The sequence below is a fragment of the Haliotis asinina genome, chromosome 3 (assembly GCF_037392515.1).
Source record: "Haliotis asinina isolate JCU_RB_2024 chromosome 3, JCU_Hal_asi_v2, whole genome shotgun sequence".
NCBI lineage: Eukaryota > Metazoa > Mollusca > Gastropoda > Lepetellida > Haliotidae > Haliotis > Haliotis asinina.
The window spans coordinates 47,039,148-47,063,535 of NC_090282.1; the positions used below are offsets into that span (position 1 = coordinate 47,039,148).

The 24,388-nt window shown below is 41.9% G+C and overlaps 2 protein-coding genes across 6 annotated transcripts in view; one reads left to right on the forward strand and one right to left on the reverse strand.

Annotated features, from left to right (window-relative positions):
- The window catches only part of LOC137278125 (leucine-rich repeat-containing protein 61-like), a 60,022-nt gene extending 52,108 nt beyond the window's left edge, over positions 1 to 7,914 (reverse strand). Inside the window, exons 1-2 of one of the 3 annotated variants that reach the window (XM_067810267.1) lie at positions 7,743 to 7,914; positions 6,266 to 6,352 (exon numbers count right to left, since the gene is read on the reverse strand). In XM_067810267.1, coding sequence (XP_067666368.1) covers positions 6,266 to 6,352; positions 7,743 to 7,758 — 103 coding nt within the window. In that variant the 5' untranslated portion in view covers positions 7,759 to 7,914. Of the gene's footprint in view, positions 1 to 6,265; positions 6,369 to 7,574 lie in introns of those variants that run through there. The other 2 variants (XM_067810269.1, XM_067810268.1) reach the window with 2 other exon arrangements.
- Positions 7,915 to 11,601: 3,687 nt separating this feature from the next.
- LOC137278126 (mesenchyme-specific cell surface glycoprotein-like) lies at positions 11,602 to 21,435 on the forward strand. Of its 3 annotated transcripts, XM_067810271.1 has the most exons (12): positions 11,602 to 11,631; positions 13,742 to 13,852; positions 14,219 to 14,409; positions 14,668 to 14,934; positions 15,180 to 15,384; positions 16,779 to 16,920; positions 17,159 to 17,273; positions 17,570 to 17,734; positions 18,996 to 19,052; positions 19,432 to 19,664; positions 20,312 to 20,535; positions 21,300 to 21,435. In XM_067810271.1, the coding sequence occupies exons 3-12, from the start codon at positions 14,235 to 14,237 to the stop codon at positions 21,403 to 21,405; spliced, it is 1,689 nt and encodes a 562-aa protein (XP_067666372.1). In that variant the 5' UTR covers positions 11,602 to 11,631; positions 13,742 to 13,852; positions 14,219 to 14,234; the 3' UTR covers positions 21,406 to 21,435. The 3 variants fall into 3 exon arrangements, with proteins under 3 accessions (XP_067666372.1, XP_067666371.1, XP_067666373.1); XM_067810270.1 differs by lacking the exon at positions 11,602 to 11,631 and having other exon boundaries at positions 13,684 to 13,852; XM_067810272.1 differs by lacking the exon at positions 11,602 to 11,631 and having other exon boundaries at positions 13,768 to 13,910.
- Positions 21,436 to 24,388: the final 2,953 nt, after the last annotated feature.

A 24,388-nucleotide genomic window follows, 5' to 3' on the forward strand; every position in this document is an offset into this window, starting at 1 on the left:
AAGCTGTACGCTAGATACGAGTCCCGGCTCGGAGCAGAAATGACAAAGACAATAGGATCGGCTATGACCCAGATATACACCGGTATTGTGTCATACTTCCTTCCCATTCCACCAGAGCGCCGACTTTACCTGTGGGAAGACCTCGAGAAAGACCCTTTTATCGAACACGCCGTGAGCTCTATCAGCTGCGAGCTGTACCACAAATATGGCATGTTGTTGGCTCCAGTGACGGCGGCGATTATCACGGCAAAGCATTGTCAATTTGAGAGAAAAAATAATAATAATAGTATAGATGGATGCTGCACAGGAGACCCTCCCGAGGTGAGGGAAGTGACCCCTTCACAGGAACCAGTGGGGGAAGTGACCCCTTCACAGGAACCCCCAACAGTAACCAGGCAGAAGAATCCTAAGAGAGTAGCTGCCGGTAAAAAACGGTGGTGTAACCAACATAAAATTATCAACCCCCGACTGTTGTTGGCTGTAGGCGCTGCCGTGGTTATAACATGGTTATACGTGGGGGTACCCTCCCACAGTGAGGTGGTACCCCCCAACAGTGAGGTGGTACCCCCCACTGTCAACCCGTTATAATTTAAATATTTTTATATCATATACATAATGTCTGAGGGGAAAACGTTCGTCAACGACGCATACCACGCCACAGTGGTCGCCAGTCTAGCCGTAGGGTACGCTCGGTTGACTAAAATGGTGCTTAAACAACCAACTATCAAGCTAGATTTCAACCTGCAGGATATGGGTATGCTCATAATGAACCTTGGTATGGCGATGGCTACAAAAGACATCCTAGTAAAACAAGGGATAATACCTGACAATATAATGAAATAAATATAGGATGGCCACGATAGCTATGATGGTCGGTGGGGCGTTAGTGAATGCCCTGGCATTTTCCGGGAGTAATTTCCTCTTCTCGAAACTACGAGATGACCACGCGGCTGAAATACAGGAAGAAAGGAAGCGGCACGATCTCGCTACTGAGAAATTACAAAAGGCACAGGCCGAGTACGCTAAAAAACGCCTCCAGAGGATCGATTTTATTAACGAACAACTCCAGCGTGAAAACCATGCCGTTCAAACATTCAACGATGTCGATGAAGCAATGAAAGAATACTACCTACTAACTGGTAAACGATTGGAACCGCTCAATAAACCCACACTCGCTCAGTACTACACACCATCCAAGGGACAAATGAATCGTGAACTGGGCTTCATAGTGTTGGGTATAGCAGCTACTGCGTTGGTTGCGAAGCAATTAAATTAAAATACCCATATAAGTAAACATGAGGCCCGCTCCATACCGATGCGAATACATACTTATGGGGAAGACCGAGGCCTGTGGTAGGAAATGCAGGAATCAGGGGTTCTGTTGTTTCCATATGGAAAGTCCTAACTACACGTGTTCTGTGTGTGGTATCGGGGTTAAAGGGCACTACTGTCTATGTAAAGCTCACGGAGCGAACGTAGTCAGACATCAACTCATCTACGAGAATAAAAAGGGCTACATAAAAGAACGTAGGCGACTGCTCAAGATAGACTCCAATTAGACATTGGTTATGTTAGGTGTAAACACTATGACTACTGTACGCGAGCTTAAGCGGGTCGCAAAACAGAGAGGTGTGATCGGGTATTCTCGAATGCGGAAGTCAGCATTGTTGAGATTACTAGGTTTAGAAGCCCCTACGGTAAAACAATTAAAAGCTCAAGCAAAACAGCTTGGATACACGGGTTATTCAAAACTGGGGAGAGCCGGGTTAGTCGAATTGTTATCACATCCCCCCGTAGCACGTCCCACTGTAAAACAACTGAAAGCCGAGGCACACGATTTGGGTTTAGGCGGGTATTCCCGTATGAGGAAACCACAACTTTTAGAATTATTACGACAGAATAGAGCTATTGACCTACAGTTCGTGCGCACTGAGCGCGCTGTAGGCAACTATTTGAGAGGTTGGCACATGCAGGTTGATAGAAACATAGACATTACAGATATCAAGCCTCTGATAGCTGATAAGGTCAACCAGGAACTAAATAACCTAGGAAGTATCAAGTTTCAGATCACAGTGAAAATGTCGCTCGATAAGCAGGATGAGTATGTTCAGCCTTACTTCCGAGGTAAACAAGAGGTCGTCACACATACAGAGACCATTGACACATCAATCGATACCAGTTTTCAGCAGATACGAGAATACCTAGAACGCTACACACACTTGGGGTCCAGGTGGGCTGTAGATAAAATCGATAATGTCTATCTAGACATAGCTAACTACGTGCCGTTCAGAGGCGGATCATACCTAGCCTTGCCCCCCTACTATAGGAACAAACATGCCATAGTAAACGTTAAGAATAGAGGAAACGATTGCCTGAGGTTAGCTATCAGGTCAGCCTTATTTCCAGCTGACACTAATCCGAACAGGTCTTCTAATTATCCTCAAGATGATGGGCTCAACTGGGATGGTATAGATGAGTACCCCTATTGACTGCTTTTATAGCAAGCTGAATGAGGCGTCCGTCTCACGAGATGATTACTCGCACGCGACTAACGTATGGAATAAACTGGGTTGTAAGAACCTGGGTGATTATCACGACCTGTACTTGAGGACAGATGTACTGCTGTTAGCCGACGTGTTTGAGACGTTTAGGCGAACGTGTTTCAAGCAGTATAAACTCGACCCCGCATGGTATTACACCAGCCCAGGTCTGTCGTGGGACGCCTTGCTTAAAAAGACCGGAGTTAATTTGGAATTGCTCACAGATTACGACATGCACCTATTCATTGAGAAAGGCTTGCGAGGTGGGATTTCCATGGCATCCAAACGATACGCGAAAGCAAATAATCAATACGTGAAAGGTTACGATCCTAACAAGCCAACCAATCACATTCTCTACCTCGACGCAAACAACCTGTACGGCTGGGCCATGAGCCAGTATCTACCTACAGGGGGATTCGAATGGGTACCCCACGTTGATGTTATGGGGGTTGCACCAGATTCGAACAAAGGTTATATCCTCGAGGTTGACTTAGAGTATACCAAGGAATTACACACATCGCACAACAGCTACCCCCTGGCCCCCGAACGTATGAGGGTTAACCCAGACTGGATGTCTGAGTACCAACATAACTTGTTAGGTGGGCGTGTGACAGACGTTGAAAAACTCGTGCCTAACTTAATGAATAAGACCAAGTACATCGTTCACTATCGCAACCTACAGCTGTACCTGTCGTTGGGTATGAGGCTGACCAAAATACACAGGGTGCTCATGTTCGACCAGAGCCCATGGATGGAGCCCTACATCAGAATGAACACAGACCTACGAAAAAAAGCCACCAGTGATTTTGAGAAAAATCTCTACAAGCTCATGAACAACTCGGTGTTTGGTAAGACTATGGAGAACCTGAGGAAACGCGTGACCGTGAAGCTGGTTCGGTCGAGTGAGGAAGACAAGCTCAGGAAATTGATAGCCAGTCCGGCATTCAACCGTAGTAAGATATTCACAGACAACCTGGTTGCCCTACACATGAAGAAAAGCCACATAAAATTCAACCGGCCTGTTTACGTGGGGATGAGCATCCTCGATTTATCCAAACACCTGATGTACGACTTTTACTACAACGAGCTCAAGAAACAGTACGGTGACAGGTGTGAAGTGCTGTACACTGACACGGATTCCCTGCTGATGGAGATTCGAACCGAGGACGTGTACGAGGACATGAAAAAACACCTCGATTTATACGACACCAGCGACTACCCTAAGACCCATGCCATACACAGTACGGTAAATAAAAGGTCCTAGGTAAGATGAAGGATGAGTGTGCTGGCACGCCCATAGCCGAGTACATAGGTTTGAGACCTAAGATGTACTCCATACTGAAAGCCGACAATAGTGAGATCCGGAAGGCTAAGGGGGTTAAGAAGTATGTGGTGAAACAACACATCAAACACGCCAGATTCAAGGAAGCCCTGTTCAAGACCCGTACCTTTAGGCATAAAATGAACACACTTAGAAGTGATGGACATAAGATATACGGACTGACTATAAACAAGACGTCCCTGTCGCCTATGGACACGAAACGTTGGATAGCTATTGATGGGATAAACACATACGCGTATGGACATGAAAAAATTTGAGGCTATTTACTACAGCCCGCGTGGGTACTGGAAAGGAGCTAGCGCAGTAGATAAGCTAGCTAAAATAGCGCGAGTACCCCCGGAGGAAGCCAAAGCGTGGCTTGAAAAACAAGCCCTGTGGCAGATCTATTTGCCGGCACCACGCTACGTGCCTAGAAGGAGGTTCGGTATTAACATACCTAATAGCGTTCACCAGGCAGACCTACTGTTCCTACCCCACGACAAGAGGTACAAGTATGCCTTAACCGTAGTGGACGTAGCCAGTCGTTACAAGGAAGCCGAACCCTTGACCACGAAAGATTCGGCCCAGGTAGCCAGAGGATTCGAACGCATATACAAACGCAGTCCGCTGACGTGGCCAACAGAGCTGCAAGTTGACCCCGGACGGGAGTTCATGGGTGCCGTGTCACAACTGCTAGCCAAACACGATACAAAGGTCAGGCGTGGCACGGCCGGAGCCCATCGCAGCCAAGCCATAGTTGAGAGATTTAATAGGACTTTGGCTGAGCGCTTGTTCGGCCATCAGTATGCTAGGGAGATGGTCACCCCTGGAAAACGATCGACTGAATGGGTCACGAGGTTACCCAAGGTGGTGTCGGCAATCAACCATGAAGTCACCCGTCTCACCGGTAAGAAACCGGCAGACGCTATCAAACTAAAATCAATAGTTGCAGAGTCGGCCGCTCCATTGCGTGGGAAGGAGAAACAGATACCAGATAGGGCCCTAGTGAGGTATCTATACCAGCCGGGGGAACACGAGGGTGATAGCCGTAAGCGGGCCACCGATCCTATATGGTCAGTCAAAACTTACAACATAGATAAAGTGGATATGAAAGCCGACGAACCTAACTTATACTACTTGAGGGATGGGCCGGGTAGGGGGTTTGTAAGAGAAGAATTATTGATCGTACCGTACGGCACAGTGTTACCTCCAACACACGTTAAGTAGTAGGGGTAATAGTAGCAAGAGCTAAGGACCCAACCAAAGCCTTATTTAGTAAATAAGGATTTGTAGAGACTTTTCTTGAAAGTGTTTTAAAACCCCCATTGTATATACTACTAGGAGACAAGAAGTCAGAACCAAGTCATTTCTCTGCCATGATACACATATAGTTTCTGATTGCCTAGTTCTACTTTAAAACTACATGAATCTATTATGTCAGTCAAGTAAGTATGATCATTTAGAATTAATTAGTTTACTATTCATATTATTACCTTTCTGTGTTAACTAAATTAAGTAATATTCTTAAAACACATACCTTGGTGTTATTTCCAATGACTTAATTATGATGGCAGTTTTAATTACTGCATTACTCTTTTAAAAAACCAATGTATACCTCCCATCCGTGTAAAAAAATTATGTTGTAATAAAAATTCAAAACAAATAATGATTGGTGTATGGCATTTAATGTAACAGCAAGATATAGCTAGTGCTAATGGCATAATTTGAAGCACATTGTTTCTGAAACATCGTTTGATCCCAGAAATAAGTCTGACAACTCCACAAAGAGCACCAGGATCGCTGACTGGCCAAAGCTGACGGATGTGCGAGTTGTGATTGACAGACTGGATCGGTCTATTATGACTACTGATGAATGTTTGGTAGAATAATGTCAAGAAAGTAGAGTCTTTGTTAAACAATTTTTTAAAAACCCCTTCTGTTGTACTTTCCCATGTACACCATGTAAATCTGTTTTCTATGAATGTTTATTACCAATGACAGTACCCAGATATTTGTACTCCTATAATGTTTTTACTTTCTGTCCATGGATACAAACAGGTTCTAATTGGTCTTTTTCGCTTCGGAAGTCAATTATCATTTCCTTTGTTTTGTTTATGTTCTGGGAAAGAAATTGCACCATAAAACAAACACATCAATATTATTCCTGTACTCAGATTGCTTAACAACCTCAACTAAAGCACAATCAACAAATCAGCAAATTTGAAATTCCAACAGGTGAATAAATGAGGACTTTCTAGTTTGGATGATTTATAACAGATAAACGCAGCAAGTTAACTCCTAGAATGTGAAAAGGAAATTATTTACGCTTTTACCAAGTATTGATATTCATCAACCTGTTTTAAAATCTGGAACACAAAACTAAACTGTATTTGGTGTTACTCACCTGCATCACGAAGAAAGAGTGAATGTATGCTTTCGATATCAAATTCTCCACTGTGTGTCTTTAAGAGCTGCTTGCTGATTTTTCCATCTAAAGCAAAATACATCTACTCTTTACATAACACAAATACATAATCCACTAGTTTGGATAATACTCATGACTTACTAACAAGCAGCTGCGGCCTACCTTTAGAATACAGCACCACAAACTTTAAAGACACGTCATAATACTATTTTACGTAATTGCAGGTGATTTTGTTCAAAAGCACGTTCTTGAAACAATGCACAATGACGCTGGCATAGCAACAAGGTCGTCAAGCTCAGCGAGTGCGTACGAATAAGCTCTGCTCACTGATGTTTCATCTCTACCAGCCATGGCATTACAGAGACCCAACGATGTTGAGAGTTTCCAGTAGTAGTTCCCAGCGGATGCGCAATTTTTCGCAAGCACCCGTTTTAAATATGTTTTCTTTTTTGACTAATATGCTCATATTTCTTGGTATTAAGAGGTGCTGAGGTATTGTATCTTGTGTATTTATATATTTTCTATTCTTAAGTTTAGTAAGAATGACTTACATTGGTCACATTGTGGCATTCTAAAATGTGGTGCTGAATTCTAAAGGTGGTCCGCAGGTGCATACACTGACCTGGAGGAAACATGTTGAATCATCATTTCATGTTACAGGTGCTTGAAAATATAAATAAAATTCACAGCCCTGAATCAATTCAACACGGCTCATAATATCACAAAGGATCTATCACAACATGTTAATATTCAGTCAGTTCAGTGCAACTACAGAAAGAGAAACATGATTGTGATGTTTCTTGAATGTTTCATCAAGGCCCCATTTACAGTACTTGGCTGAACTTGCACCAATTTTATGACATGCACTCAAGTTCTATAAATTCCAAGTTGTGAAACAGATCCAGAAACAATTCTAAATAGACATTGAATCTCTGATAACCATTATATTACATAATTTCATGATATATTGTGCACAAAATCCTCTAGTTTGAAGTCAACCCCAAGACAAAGTTACACTTAAACCAAGGGACTGGTGACACAGTTTGTTTCTTTGCTGTCACTTCCTAGATATGTAATGGGGCTCTATTATTAATCATGGATGGTCCGCTGACAATCCAGTAATTCATTACTAATTGACATCATATGAACATTGATCTATGCAACTTGGGACATGCATCTTGATCCATGTTGATATTATTATGAGGTTACAATTTTCAGTGGTCTGGTGGTGGTGTGTTTGCAAAGTTCATTTTCACCGGTTTTCATGAGAGTTTCAATGGTTACTTACAAAACTTTCTGCCCTGCCACAATCTGGATCCGCTTATGACTAACGTACGCGAGTCTGTTACATAGTTTTTACGAAGTTAAGATATCTAGTGCTCCCAGGTCCTCTCCAAACGTCGAAGGTTACGCTAAAATCTTGGTATACTTAAGAACACATGTACGGTGACTTCACCTGATATTGCGGCCATGTCTCATAGATCTCTGACAGTCTGTCGCCTTGAACATTACATAAACATTTTGGGAGGAATTGCAAATGGACAGGCCAAGCAGCAGCCTAGATACCACGCAAACAGACAAGAACGACGTTGGAAAGGGAGCTAACCTGCGCTCTTTACATACCAAAGCAGACCAGAGCCAAAACGGACATGCATATTAAGGCAATAACGTCTTAATTTCCACCGTGGTCTGGATGGACAAGAGAACAATCAAAATAGAAATACAATAAATATTCACATTTTTACATTTTCCTCGCAGAGACTAAGTGTATGTTTCTGTCGACACTTATCAAAACATATTCACATATTCTTTTGTAGTTGTTCATATGACGGGGTGGCGTTTCATCCGAAATCTGAGACATTGGCAGACTAACAGATAAGTTGCTACCACTCTTTAAAAAACACGCCAAGAAGTACATATACATGTATATTAAGTGAAATGAATATGTTAATTCCACAGGTCTATGCCCTACTGGGTTTACCTACATACAGAAACATGAGTCGCATTAACTTATCCAGACAATAACCTATTTTTTAAGCCGATCCGAGTTTTCTTGTGTGATAGTGAAAATAACCTTGTTTTATAAGAAAATGCTGTTCACAAATGCATTTTAATTTTAAACTTTAATAACATTGTATTTCTATATTTTATGTCGATGTTTACAGACTGCCCCTGTTTGACGAGGTCGTGATATGTTTTAATTGCACCTGGCTCAGTGGTTACATCTGCTATGTGTTTTTTGCGCTTATTCAGAGTAGTTTTGTAACGCACAATGAGATTGATATAATATCAGTTCCGTACCAGAACCCAAAGATTTAAAGCGGCAGAGCCTCCTTTTGAGATTTCGGTGATTTCCAGGTTTCCGTTTGTCAAAGCTCGCTTAACGACAGAGCATGTTGTACGACGTGTTTGCAAGGATTAGAAGGAGTGTAGTATTGCAATATACGAGTGCTTAGACCTATCAAATCACACTGATTGACATTTATGTATCCAGTTGAATGAATTAGTCTACGAATTCTGTACTAAGTTGCGGGATGGCCTAAAAGTCATGCCAAGAAAAGTCGGACCGGGCCGGGCCACCGGGTATTTATAAAAATGGATTGCAGAATATTAAAAGGAAATCTGCGCATTTGGGTAGCTAGAATTCCAAGTATGGTTTGGTTGAAAATGTAGAGTTAACGATGAAAAACCAAAATTGATAACATACCGAGAGTCCCAGAGAAAAGACTTTGTCCTGTTGTTATGTGTTCTCCTTGATATGTCTGTGTGAGAAGGTTGCTTACTTCTCTTAGAGCGTCAGGTGTGACATCCTGGGGTTCTGGGCAGGAAGTGACAGTGTTTTACAGCTTTTCTTTCCTTAATTAAAACATTTGGGGTTTCCTAATTAACCTGTATTGTCTCATCAGGCTGAATTGGCTGAATCAGCAGAGGATGTTTATGTTAAAGAGAAGCGGGCATTGGCTAGAGCCAGTGGGCAACTGTGACATGATTATAAATATGTGTTGAAAGATTTAAATTTACAAGTACACATGACAGACAAAATGTAATAATATCTACCTAAATAACACTTAGCAGAGCATGTGCAAACACGTTTCCTCAAAGCGCAGGACCCTGTTTCTATATAGTCTCAACATACACACTGTATGACAAGCGTGCGGTCCGGCTTTGCGTGCAAGTTCCGTCAGAAGCATTTTTCATCTCTCAAATGGACCTTGAAGTGTATTTAAATCCTTAGATTGGTATCGTATCTACCTAAACATCACATTGTAGTGTTACAAAATGCAAAATGTAAAGATAACCGGTCCCTTAAAGTGAATTACCCGTCTTTCAAACATAGCCTCGACCAAAAGTGTTAAGTCTCTGTTCGGCCCGACTTGGCCCGACCTCTCAAAAGCACCTTACGCCTCACAGATGTATCTTAAATTCTATCTAAATCAATAGTTTGGTATCATATCTACCGAAATACGTCTTTACAGAGTTTCAAAGCGTTGTATTTGAAACAAACACGTTGCTTAAAGTGAACCCTATTTTCTAGACATTTTCAGTAAAGACACAGTATCACAAGCTTTCGGTCCGGCTTGACCCGACCTCTCAAAAGCAGTTTAAACGTAACCCATGTATCTTGAATTGTAATTCAATCCATAGATTAGATCTACATGTACCTAAATATCACCTTTTCATGTTACAGAATGCAACATGTAAAGATAACCGGTCCCTTAAAGTGATGCCCTTTTCGCTCTCCATTCTCAACATAGCCTCATTCAAAAGTGTTAAGTCTCTGTATCAGTAGTAATGATATCCTAATTCCTGGCTTTCATTCACCTCTCAGAAATGATAGACAGAGTAGAGGCGGGGGAGTTGCAGTGTACGTTAAAAGTAAAATAAATGCCGAATATATGGAGAATTTAACTATACCCGGGCTTGAGGCGATATGGATAAAAATAAGATGTAGAAAAAGGAACTACCTAATAGGAACGTTTTATCGCGCAGACAAAACAGAAGCTTATTGGGATTTAATCGAAGATTCTATCAATAACGCTACTGATCTTAATATGGATACAATTGTAGTTGGCGATTTTAATATTGATCTTTTTACAGATACAAGTTATAAAATCAACCAATTACAACTGCTATTTGGACTAACACAACTCATAACCGAACCTACAAGGATTACACCCAGTTCTAGTACATTAATCGATCTCATCTTCGTCTCAAGCGTTAGCACTCTACTAAAATCGGGTGTTTTAGATCCTGTGTGTAGCGATCATTGCCCTGTATATGTTACTATTAACGAGTCGATTGCACAATCAATCAATTACAAGAGAAAAATATATAATTATACCCTATAGTTGATTTTGACGGGATTAAAAATGCCTTATGTACTCTTGACTGGCATGCTATCTTCGCCTCTGAAAATATTAACCGTATCGCAGACGACTTTACAGGTACAATTCTTGACGTATGCGATAGTTATATTCCAAATAAAGTCGTTACGATAAGGCCCCGGGATGCCCCCTGGATGAGTAGTGAGGTACCTAAATTGATTCGTAGACGCAATCGCCATCATAAAATCGCAAAAAGGCGTAACTCATCATCTGACTGGGCACTTGTTAGATCGAGTAGAAATAAAGTTATATCCGCAGTAAGAAATGCAAAGAGGAAGTACACGAATAAAATTGATGAAAAGATAAACAATGAACACGGTACAAAAACATGGTGGCGTCTAGTTAAGAATTATGTAAAAAGTAAACATATCACCAATATTAACACTTTTCCTTCGATAATCCATAACGACAAACTATACGATGGCAGTGCTGAAACAGCAAACATTATGAATGACTTCTTTGCAGATCAGGCAAGAGTAGATGCTCCAAATAGGGATATTCCCGAAATTCACTCAGCGGTAGATAATTCATTATGTGACCTAACACTTAGTTCGCAAGAAATCTACGATATTCTCTTCTCTGTTGACACCACTAAAGCAACAGGCCCAGATGGTATTGGCAACAAATTCCTGAAAATGAATGCAAGAGAATTAGCAGTTCCCTTATCTGAAGTTTTTAATATATCGTTAAAGAACAAAGTGTTTCCCGATATTTGGAAGGAGGCATTAGTTGTTCCTATTCACAAAAAAGGCAGTATAAATGAATGCTGTAACTATCGACCAGTCGCACTAACAAGCTGTGTAGCAAAGACTTTTGAACGATGCATTTTCAAACACGTATTCAATCATTTTAGGGATAATGAAATACTTACAAACTTACAATCCGGTTTCGTGCCAGGTAATTCAACAGTAAATCAACTAACGTACCTCTATGACTTTATAGCGAGCGCAGTCGATAGAGGTAAGGAAATTAGGGCTGTATTTTGTGACGTGAGTAAGGCTTTTGACAAGGTCTGGCATAAAGGTATTATACACAAGCTAAGACGTTATGGTATCGGGGGTAATTTGTTGAGTTATCTAGACAACAGAGTTCAAAGAGTTGTTATAAATGGTTATACGTCTGACCAAAGATCACTCTTAGCCGGCGTTCCACAAGACTCTGTCCTAGGACCCCTACTGTTTATAGTTTATGTCAACGACATTGTTGAAGGAATTAACAGCAATATCCGTCTCTTCGCAGATGACACATCACTTTATGCTATAATAGACGATCCTGCCGAAACTGCTCTGTGTCTTAATAATGATCTTCGTAAAATTTCTGATTGGGCCGACAAATGGCAAGTTACATTTAATCCCAATAAAACAGATTCTATACAATTCTCTCGTAAAGTGCGGCCAAGCCCAAAACTAAATTTAACAATGAAGGGTTATAACATTAATGGTGTTAATAGCCATAAACATTTGGGACTTACTTTACAGCATGACTGCTCCTGGACAGACCATGTTAACTGCATCGCTAAAAAGGTCGCACCCATGGTAAACTGTCTTAGAGGTTTTAAATATCGTCTTTCACGGAAAACTTTGCAAACAATGTACATACAATTTATTTTGCCTATTTTCGACTACTGTTGTCACATCTGGGACAACTGTACCAAACAGCAAGCATTAACACTTGAAAAACTTAATCTTGATGCACTCAGAACTATTTCCGGTGCTGTTCGCGGTACGAGTCATAAGAAAATTTATGATGAGACAAATTTCCAACCACTATGTACTCGTAGACACATCCAAAAACTAACATTTTTCTATAAGATGGTTAATAATTTCACTCCAAAATATTTGAGCAATCTCGTCCCTCCTAAGGTATCTGACACAGCAAACTACAGTTTTCGAGATCGTTTGAAGCTCCAAACTATCGATAGCAAAAGTGCAATTTATGCTAAGTCATTTCTCCCAGATACTGTAAGATTGTGGAATTCTTTGTCTACTGATCATAGAGAATCGGCTACTCTGGGTAGTTTTAAGAAAAAAAACAGTGTGTCATATAATAATCAAACCTACTTTAATTTAAACTCAGGATCAAGATTCTGTCAGATTATTCATTCGCGGCTCAGGCTCGGTTGCAGTGATTTAAACGCACACAAATATGAACGATTTTTATCTTCAAATCTGTCTTGTTCTTGTGGCTACTCTTACGAAGATCCAATTCACTATTTTCTTTCGTGCATAAATTACTCTGACATAAGACACAAAATGCACTTCTATACCAAAGGATATGATATCCAATCAATACTATACGGCCACCCTAGTGGATCTGCTAACGATAATCACGAACTATTAGAATCTATCCATTCTTTCATTGTACTCTCAGGCAGATTTGTGTTGTAATAGTAAAGTGAAACTGCACTTCCGACATTAATGATCTTAATGTTATAAGTGGCTATGGTATCACGTTTTGATTGTTACATTCAAAGAAAGCTATTGTTTATTGTTTGATATTTTGCATGTTTTTCTCCTCACGACTGCTTATATAAGTTACTTGTATCCTGGAGCGGTATTAACATAAGCAATATATTGCTTGTTTACCAATCCAAATCCCCTTCTGGAAATAAATATGTTTAAACCAAGTCTCTGTTCGGCCCGACTTGGCCCGACCTCTCAAAAGCACCTTACGCCTCACAGATGTATTGTGATACAGCTTGTGATACTGTGTCTTTATTGAGAATGTCTAGAAAATAGGGTTCACTTTGAGCAACGTGTTTGTTTCAAATACAACGCTTTGAAACTCTGTAAAGCCGTATTTCGGTAGATATGATACTAAACTATTGATTTAAATAGAACTTAAGATACATCTTTTTATAAGATCTGATTTGCTACTCGTTAGCTTCTTCGCAGCCAATTAAACGTCGCCCAATAACATGGTTCTGTATACCTACATTCGCCTAATCCTGCTCTACACTTTCACATTCTATATTTTTAGTAACACTGAAAAACAGTTATCAGTAAAATAATTTTAGCGTATTCTACTTCGTGGTCGCGGGACATCACAGCTGGTGGTGCCACATTTGCAGGTGGGTGCAACGGGAACGTCCAGGTGCATACGTACGGCAATGTTGGAGCAGACGGGTATTTCTTCTTCCAGATAAAACTTGGTACAGTCCACTCAAGAAACAACGGATCAGGTGAGGAACGTTTGCCACCGTTGTACAACAGAGGAACTACGCATAAATGTCCATTTAGGTCATTATTATTATGTCCCTTACTGTTGTAATTACTATCTAGAGGGCAAATGGAACTTGGAACCCATACTTCTTAATGTAATTGTGATGGAATGTTGGAATTTATACGAGACTGTGTCGTAGAATATCGGAATGGATACGACTGCAGCATTTGTCATTATTTGTTTCTCCAGAATCGGCTCAATGCACGTGTGTTAGATGGTAACAGCTGGGTGTTTAACTTATATCACACATCCGTGTCAGTCAGCAGCATGAACTTCAGTTGGAATCTCATCCCTGATTCTGGCACATGATGTTGTTTCGCTTCAGAAGTCTCCTCGGCACAATGCGAGTGTGTTTGATGGTAATGAGTGCCCTACTGGGCGTGGCCCATGGCGTGGTGGTTCTGAAAGAAGCATCCTACCTGAGACTTCCTAACCGTAACGGCCAGTACGTCGTCAACAGCAGAACAGCCAGGGAGAGCGCCTATGATGACACCAGGAGCTACCTCTATGTTGTTGGTGAGTCCAGTATTTCGTATACCTTGCTGTTGCAGTGATACAGGTTTGAATATATCATATCAGAATACTAGCTACAAACACCCCTCTCAGGAGTGGATGCAGCTTTTGTATTCACCCGTTTTCACGAAGAGTTTCAATGGTCATTTAATAAACTTTCAGGACAAAAGGGGTGTGGGTTGGAGGTCAGCCTCCCCCCCCCCCCACACCCTAGATCCGCCAATGCCTCTTGTTTTTAACATGTCAGTTTTACATTGTCAGGTCGTGACACGGCTATGCTACACGTCATCTCCCTCGCCAACCCCGCCGACCCACAGGAAGTGTACACTCACAATTTCGACACTGACACCGACGGTCGCCCCCTGGACGTGGAGTTGTGTCGGGCGTCGGGGGTTACACCCACACTTGCCATCACCTTTGACGGCCAGGATTCTGTGGCGTTTGAGGGACACCTCGTTCTTTACAACCTGTTTGAGAGCAACACAGATACACTCACTCCCCTGAACCCAACAGATCCTAGGATTATCGGTCAGTTAAGATCTCTGTAACTGAATTTCCAAAGTCACTTTGAGCATTCGCCTTCACATCAAAGTGACACGACGTAACGTAATTAGAATACCGTTTAAAGTGGTTATAAACTTAATAACACGTCAGAAAGTGTTATCTGTATGATGCGTACCTCAGTTTAGTAACTTGGAACAGCCTTATGTAATTACATAATTAATCATACTGATGTATTGTTGTGACCAACAATATGACCTGTTCCTGCCCAGTGGGAGCCCATCCTGACAACATGAAGTTCACCTCCGACTGCCGTCGTCTGGTCGTATCCAACGAGGGAGAACCGCGGGTCGTCGAGGGCACATTTTATGACCCCGAAGGAACAGTTTCTGTGATCACATTCTCCACAACGCCTGGTGCGACACCTGTGGTCACAACCATCGACTTCAAAAAATTCGACGATTCCAGCGAACTCGTGTAAGCTCTTAGTGCAAGAGTGCAATCAATAGTGTGTTTTAGCGTTCCGTATGCCATGTTCAAAATGAGGTCGCGAAATCGGTAGTCTTAATAAGCTCGTAGGTCAGTCGCACTCACTCGTAATGCGTTCGCCTTGCTGTTCCTTTGATCGCGTCCATTTTTGGAGGCTTAGAAGCAGCACTGTCGTCGTATAGTTCTATCCCTTTTCTCCACCTAATATGACGTTGTGATTGCCATCTTCATGGCGTTCTGGATGTCTGGGTGCCTCAACCTCGTGAGGCTGTGAAGTACTATACATGATCCTGTTATGGTTCTGACAATGTCAGGTGCTTGATACAACACAGCCATCAGGCACCTCCATGTGTTAACCATAATACTGCTGGCATTCTTTACGACACGTCTTCCTCCTGACATACAGTAGTTGTAGATCAATTCCTGCTTGGTTAGGTTCCTCCTAGACCATGGCTTCATCATAAATGTTGTTAGCGCAAAGCCACCACCGACCAGTATGACCTCTATGGCATGAAACAATTGCCATCTAAGTTCGAATTGTCTGGTAGTTTCCTTCCATTCATCTGGCGTAGTATGAGTCCTGAATATCTCGTCTCTGTCGGCGTCTACGATAGCTCGGCAAACCCAGGGTGTCATGCGGTGCTTTGATGACTTGTTTGCCCTGTAGCTGCTTGGAAACTAGGCAATAGATGCCTTAAAGTCAGTGACAGTTTCAACCTTGCATCCAAAGAAGGCGTGTAATTATTGTCTTTTCCATTGATGTTGGACCCTATTCTCTCCACAATTTATCAAAGACTTCCATTCTCATGTAGTTCTTGAACTAATTTGGATAGTCCTGCTTCAACCTCTGGACAATGTGGTATTATTGACAGTGTTCCTGTCTCGCCATAGGGGCCAGTCAGTTTCAGGCCCGCATTTGGCGGGGTCGCCATCTTTTTCTTTCACCTTGTCTCAACCTTGCCAAGGTCATTCACTTGTAAGTCAGTCGCAGATGGAGTCACTATCACTGGTGTCAGCTCAACAGAAAGTCGCACCATGGGCCACGACCGCATTTCAACCTAGTTGCGATACGTAAGACAGATCGTACCAGTCGCAACCACAAAGATGAACATTCTAAAGTTCTTGATCGCAATCAAATCGCACTTCCTTTTGGGTATGAACGCAGAGGGGAGATCGATCGCCAAATAGTGCTCGACGACCAGAGCGATCGCTGGTCGCTGGACGCTGGACGCTGGACGCTGGTCTCATACAGGTCGTGTCTCAACGTAAACATACCCTTAAGGAATGAAACATGCATTTGTATATGGGATATCATGAAGACTGCTTGGTCCATTTCACGTATTAATCGTCATTCGCTAATTTGACCCCATTAACATCTTTAGCCCTATACTGGATCAGGGTGTCCGCTACTGGCTTCGTCGTGATCCTCAAAATGACAACAATATCATTCAGTTCTCCCAGAACGTTGAGCCGGAGTATGTGGCCATCTCACCTAGCAATGGGTTTGCATACATTACTCTACAGGTAGGTAAATGGACTTGTGTAAAGCGCAATCTGTAACTGAAGAAAGTAAGTGAGAGAACTTTGAACGTTGTAACCTTTTGACAATACATGTATCACATTATCGTCCCAAGTGATCATAAACTGATCATGTTGCTGAGATAACGGCATCGTATCAGAAATGGTTATTAAAATTAATTTACGTACACCGTATACATATCTATGGGGGGACATGGCCTGATACTTGAGAAGATCATTTCAGGAAAATAATGCTATCGCAAGGATCGACTTGGAGAACGGTTTGATCACTAACTTATATGCAATGGGCAGCAAGCCATGGGAGGCGCTCAGTCTGGACGCAAGTGACCGAGACGGCGGTGAGCATATTCGCATCAGCTTTACTTTGCAGACCGCAAACTTAAACAACTGAGTTGACCAGAACCGTCATACACAGTATCACGTAGACCCCAGCCCTGATTATGTGCCAGTATATTTCGTCTTCTGTAAGGGGAGATACTGAAGATTCAGGCTGAAGGCTGACTCAAATACAACCCTCAAGTGATTTATATACAAAATGAAAATCGAATCACCCTGGGAACGACCTCACAGTGTATAAACCAAGATATGCGGCAAGACTTCTGGTTGTTGTTATCACTTGTAATGGGTATTGTAGGTATCGTGATGGCATCGAGGAAAATCCGCAGTTTGTACCAGCCCGACAAAGTCGCCTTCTTCACCTGGACTGATAATATTCCTTACCTAGTGACAACTGATGAGGGGAGACCCACCAACATCCCCGGGGTCAACTTCCAAGACTACGTAAGAGCTGCATCAGCGAGTATGTACTCTTGACGTGAGGAGCACGTGTTTCCCCTAGTCCTGGTCAACATAACATAAAACTGCACCGGTGTATTGCTTTTCTAACTACTCTGCCGCATAAATGTCTGGGTTAGAGAAAGGTGAGAAGCACTGTTAACACTTATAGTTCAATGAAGCGAGGGCGGGTACATTTATCGGATTCCCATACAGGTAAACGTACTTGTCTACTTTGACATGTCACAATCCACTGCACCTGATATTCCTTAGTACAAACTGACATTTCCACTTTGGAAAGGCCGGCACACTATGGTCTCCTTCCTTACGACACTAAAACGTGATACCTGTTAAATGGTTTCAAGCTATGAGTGGTTAAACTTTGAAGCTTCTTTTTACACAATAACATTTGCTAAGAGGTGTGACTAGGATGAAATTCGGGGCCCATAAAAGACGAGTAGACAGCTACGTTTACTGAAAATGAAGGACTATTAAATGCTAGAGCAAGATGAACCATACATATATCTATATTTACCTTTTTGTAGAAGACATTGCCAGGACAATTAGTAGACTTTGACTACCACATAAAATAGTTAATCAGTATGCATAGGTTTTGTCCATTTGTCAGCCATTTTTTCAGTTCAATCCAATTCAGTTCAAACAAACATTTGACATTTTGTAATTCTCTTTATTGAAGCTTTACACGAGTTTCAACTTCTTTGACAATAATTTTTGACTGTTCTTTCCAAGTAAGTGTCTGTTAGCCTGTTGGTAGTTTAGCCATCTGTCTATAATAAGTTACACTTATTATTAAATGTTAATGGCGATTGTCCTAGGTGTTACACAAGAAGCATTAAACTACTTCATCATTCTGTCCAAAATAGGTTTCATGCGGACTCATCATCGTGTCTCCATTGTGTCCATATGGCGTCAACCATCAACGAATATGGTTGCATTCTGACTAATTAGCTTGTCCCCACTGTTTCCATTTGGCTTCAACCTATGGTCGATTCTGACTGGTCAGCTTGTAATATATGGATGACATATTAAGTTAGAAATCATTCCACTGAGACATTTGTTCTGAGGGCTACTAATGACTTCAGATGCATTGTTGATCCTGGAGACATAGCAACTTATGTTTCCCTCAACCAGATGCCATAAAAAGTCAACTCGTTTCTTTAAGTTCGACGAGAATGGGTGTTTATAGTTTCATTGTATCCACACACTGTCTGTTGGTCTGTGACTAATCATTTCACACATGTAATCTTGTTTTCATGCGTTTTCAGCTTGGAATGTTGATGATACCACCCTGGAATCCGAGTTGGGCGATAACACAGAACTAGGTAAAGACCAAAGCGAGTGCATATTGTGAGTGAGTTGTTTAAGGGCGGCGACTTTGACTCGACTCCTGGCAGTCTGTTAGTAAATGTGACACGATGGCCCACAGTCGTACATGTCATGTAGCCTTGACCACCCCATCCCCATTCTATGACTTTTCCTGATGACCATTTGTGATATGTTGTAATGTTATGGTGAAAATCCTCAGGAAGCCCAATTCAACTCTAACCCTTTATCATGGCTACACTAGATGCAGATACTATTCAAGGAGCTGTACATCTATAGTGCCAATGGATGATTCAGAGTCACAGATGCTTTAGAAGAAGTCACCAGTTCAACACATCTACTGTACGTGTATACCGTTTGTATACATCGTTCTTGCAGGGCGCCTGTATGTCAGCGACGTCGATGGCTTTGACGTAACGCCGAACGTCCCCTATGCTTTCGGCGGACGTGGGTTCTCTATCTGGAATACACAGTCGATGACGCGAACGTGGGAGAGCGGTGACGAGCTGGAGAGATACAGTCAACAATACTACCCGGATACATTCAATGGCAACTGCGCCAGCTTCTCTCAAACTCCAGTTCAGGAGAAGGATACTAGATCAACATGGATGGTGAGTTGCTTCCCCCTTCACGGGCAGTCAGGAGATGAGACTTTGACTAAAGCTCATTTTTAACTAAATCGAAACAGATCGGGAACATGATGCCCTCTCTGTGCTTCTCTCTCCCTCTCTTGTCTCTCTTCCCTCTGTCTCACTCATTCTCTCCCTACCTTCTCTCCTCTCCGTAACTCTTGCCCTCTTCTCCCTCTCCGCCTCGTTTCCCTTCCCTCTCTCTCACTCGTTCTATTCCTCTCTTGCCCCTCCTTCCTCTATCAATGACTGGCCAACAAGGGTTACCCAACACGTTATAAGATTTGATACCTATCCACCCATAAAACGCCAATCAATCTCCAAACACCTTCGGTCACGGAAGTCGAGAATTCACCTCGATTCATCAGAAAACAATAGCCAAAGGCCAGACGTCTTCTGCAGACGTCTCCTACACCACGTCTCCGATGCCTGTAACATGCAGCAGGTTGGGGTACCCATAGCCAAATGCCTGTTGCAAGTGGTCCCTGATATGTATTGGACAGGAGGTGAGCGCTTGGCCGACGTTATGTACAGTATTATCTCCTAGAACATAGCCTACAGCCAACCGACATAACCCCTCGTGGATAGTACCTTTCCTCCACATTAATCACAGTATTTGTTAATTCCAGGGCCCGGAACCCAATTCAGTGGCTGTTGGCAATTTCAATGGAAAAACAGTGATGGTGATAGGTAGTGGGAGGAACGGCATGCTCTACGTCTATAGCCTTCAGCCAACAACCAGTATCCCAGTCCCGGAGTTCCAGAGTGTGCACAGAGCCGGGGCAATAGACGCAACATGGCAAACACTGTACGCCAGGGAAGATATGGGAGACGCCATCATTTCTGATATCAAGTAAGCTTTACAGGTCCCGATACACCACTGTCAATTTACATATTAGGTCATGTGTAATGGGCTAATATGGTAGAACAAGGACAATTCCTTCCGAAGAAACACACCCTCATGTATCTGAGCATAAACAAGATGTATGTTATAACACTCTGCTCAAATATAGTGTTTAAACCTCCCCTGGTTGTGGGATGTCCTTCTCGCTTTTTCGTCTTTACCGAAACCTTCTTCAGGTATTAGTGCTGTTAACATTTCACTGTTATTGTAACAAGATGTCTCTCTACGCTTGCCTTAACGCAGTAAATGTGATTTGACTAGTGGGCTTCAGACTGCTGGAACTTAGCGATGCAACATGGAATCGGTTATTTAAATACAGGGCATTTATGTATTGAGCGCAAACAGTCGTTCTAATCCCAGTAACGTTGCATCAGGCAATGGGAGGTAAGCATAAGTACTGCCCTGAAAATGAACCCCTTTACTTCCATCCTCGGCGACTACCCGCCGTAACAAATCAAACCAAACAAATCTGACTGTTATGTTATCCACATGTGGTGTGATGTTCACGTACAATCTTTTCTGGATATGCGCGTTTGAATAGCACCTGTTAACAATTAACATCACTCTCTTTTCTAGACAAAAGGTTATAACATGGTTAATGGTATACTAGTTGTGTACAGATGCACACAGCTTCGATCACGTTGTGCGGTAAATGTGTGAATGTAGAACAAGGGAGATATATTACATTCAAGTCACAGTGGTTTGTTCTTCAGGTTCTCGAGTTCTGGGACTCCTATCGTGATTGTGACATCTGAGGCCAGTGGAAGCATCTCTGTCTACACTCTAGCTGACGAAACATGGCCAATATCAGAGTTGTAAACAAAATTTACAATAAACATGTCAACAATTTCCGTTCGTTAACTCCCACATCACAACTACACATCGAACATGATTCTTGGCAAGAATAACATATCCCTTTACCGCAGCATACAAAAATCATTTATCCTTTTACCACAGTATACCAGAATCATTTATCCACTTACCACAGCATACAAAAATCATTTCTTCCCTTACCACAGCATACCAAAATCATTTCTCCCCTTACTGCAGCATACCAAAATCACGACAGCCTTCTCCAAATATATATCCAGCACTATAGTCTAATAGAAACATCTCCACCTACACGACAGGCTTCTGCAAATATATATCCAGCACTATAGTCTAATAGAAATAGCTCCCCCTACACGACAGCCTTCTGCAAATATATATCCAGCACTACAGTCTAATAGAAACATCTGTACCTACACGACAGCCTTCTAGAAATATATATCCAGCCCTACTGTGTAATGGAAACATCCCCTCATACACGACAGCCTTCTGCAAATATATATCCAGCACTACAGTCTGATAGAAACATCTCCACCTACACGACAGCCTTCTGCAAATATATATCCAGCACTATAGTCTAATAGAAACATCTGTACCTACACGACAGCCTTCTAGAAATATATATCCAGCACTACTCTGTAATGGAAACATACCCTCATACACGACAGCCTTCTGCAAATATATATCCAAAACTATAGTCTCACAGAAACATCTCCCCCTACACGACAGCCTTCTGCAAATATATATCCAGCACTATAGTCTGATAGAAACATCTCCACCAACACGACAGCCTTCTGCAAATATATATCCAGAACTACAGTCTAATGGAAACATCTCCACCTACACGACAGCCTTCTCCAAATATATATCCAGCACTGTAGTCTGATAGAAACATCTCCCCCTACATGACAGCCTTCTGCAAATATATATCCAGAACTACAGTCTAATGGAAATCTCTCCACCTACACGACAGCCTTCTGCAAATATACATCCAACACTATAGTCTAATAGAAACATCTCCCCCTACACGACAGCCTTCTACAAATATATATCCAGCCCTACTGTGTAATGGAAACATCCCCTCATACACGACAGCCTTCTGCAAATATATATCCAGCACTGCAGTCTGATAGAAACATTTCCACCTACACGACAGCCTTCTACAAATATATATCCAGCCCTACTGTGTAATGGAAACATCCAGTTCTACACGACAGCCTTCTGCAAATATATATCCAGCGCTATAGTCTGATAGAAACATCTCCACCTACACGACAGCCTTCTGCAAATATATATCCAGCACTATAGTCTGATAGAAACATCTCCATCTACACGACAGCCTTTTACAAATGTATATCCATCCATACTGTGTAATGAAAACATCCCCTCATACACGACAGCCTTCTGCAAATATATATCCAGCACTATAGTCTGATAGAAACATCTCCATCTACACGACAGCCTTTTACAAATGTATATCCAGCCATACTGTGTAATGGAAAGATCCCTTCATACACGACAGCCTTCAGGAAATATATATCCAGCACTATACTGTAATGGAAACATCTCCCCCTACCCGATAGCCTTCTGCAAATATATATCCAGCACGATAGTTTCATAGAAACATCTCCCCCTACACGACAGCCTTCTCCAAATATATATCCAGTCCTACAGTGTAATGGAAATCTCTCCACCTACACGACAGCCTTCTGCAAATATATATCCAGCACTATACTGTAATGGAAACATCTCCTCATACACGACAGCCTTCTGCAAATATATATCTAGCACTATAGTCTGATAGAAACATTTCCACCTACATGACAGCTTTCTGCAAATACATATCCAGCACGATAGTCTGATAGAAACATCTCCCCCTCCACGACAGCCTTCTGCAAATATATATCCAGTCCTACTGTGTAATGGAAACATCCCCTCATACACGACAGCCTTCTGCAAATATATATCCAGCACTGTAGTCTGATGGAAACATTTCCACCTACACGGCAGCCTTCTACAAATATATATCCAGCCCTACTGTGTAATGGAAACATCCCCTCATACACGACAGCCTTCTGCAAATATATATCCAGCACTACAGTCTAATAGAAACATCCCTTCATACACGACAGCCTTCAGGAAATATATATCTAGCAATATAGTCTAATAGAAACATCTCCACCTACACGACAGCCTTCTCCAAATATATAGCCAGCACTATGATCCAATGGAATTATCTCCTCATACACGGCAGTCTTCAACAAATATATAGCCAGCACTATAGTCTGATAGAAACATCTCCCCATACACGACAGCCTTCTAGAAATATATATCCAGCCCTATTGTGTAATGAAAACATCCCCTCATACACGACAGCCTTCTGCAAATATATATCGAGCACTATAGTCTAATGGAAATGTCTTCCCATACACGACAGCCTTCTGCAAATATATATCCAGCACTGTAGTCTGATGGAAACATTTCCACCTACACGGCAGCCTTCTACAAATATATATCCAGCCCTACTGTGTAATGGAAACATCCCCTCATACACGACAGCCTTCTGCAAATATATATCCAGCACTACAGTCTAATAGAAACATCCCTTCATACACGACAGCCTTCAGGAAATATATATCTAGCAATATAGTCTAATAGAAACATCTCCACCTACACGACAGCCTTCTCCAAATATATAGCCAGCACTATGATCCAATGGAATTATCTCCTCATACACGACAGTCTTCAACAAATATATAGCCAGCACTATAGTCTGATAGAAACATCTCCCCATACACGACAGCCTTCTAGAAATATATATCCAGCCCTATTGTGTAATGAAAACATCCCCTCATACACGACAGCCTTCTGCAAATATATATCGAGCACTATAGTCTAATGGAAATGTCTTCCCATACACGACAGCCTTCTGCAAATATATATCCAGCACTATGATCTGATGGAAACATCTCCT

Coding starts and splice junctions, on each gene's coding strand:
- LOC137278126 (XM_067810271.1), top strand. CDS start 14,235: ATGCGAGTGTGTTTGATGGTAATGAGTGCCCTACTGGGCGTGGCCCAT. Junction 19,053..19,431: donor GGGCGATAACACAGAACTAG/GTAAAGACCAAA, acceptor TCGTTCTTGCAG/GGCGCCTGTATGTCAGCGAC. Junction 19,665..20,311: donor ATACTAGATCAACATGGATG/GTGAGTTGCTTC, acceptor TGTTAATTCCAG/GGCCCGGAACCCAATTCAGT.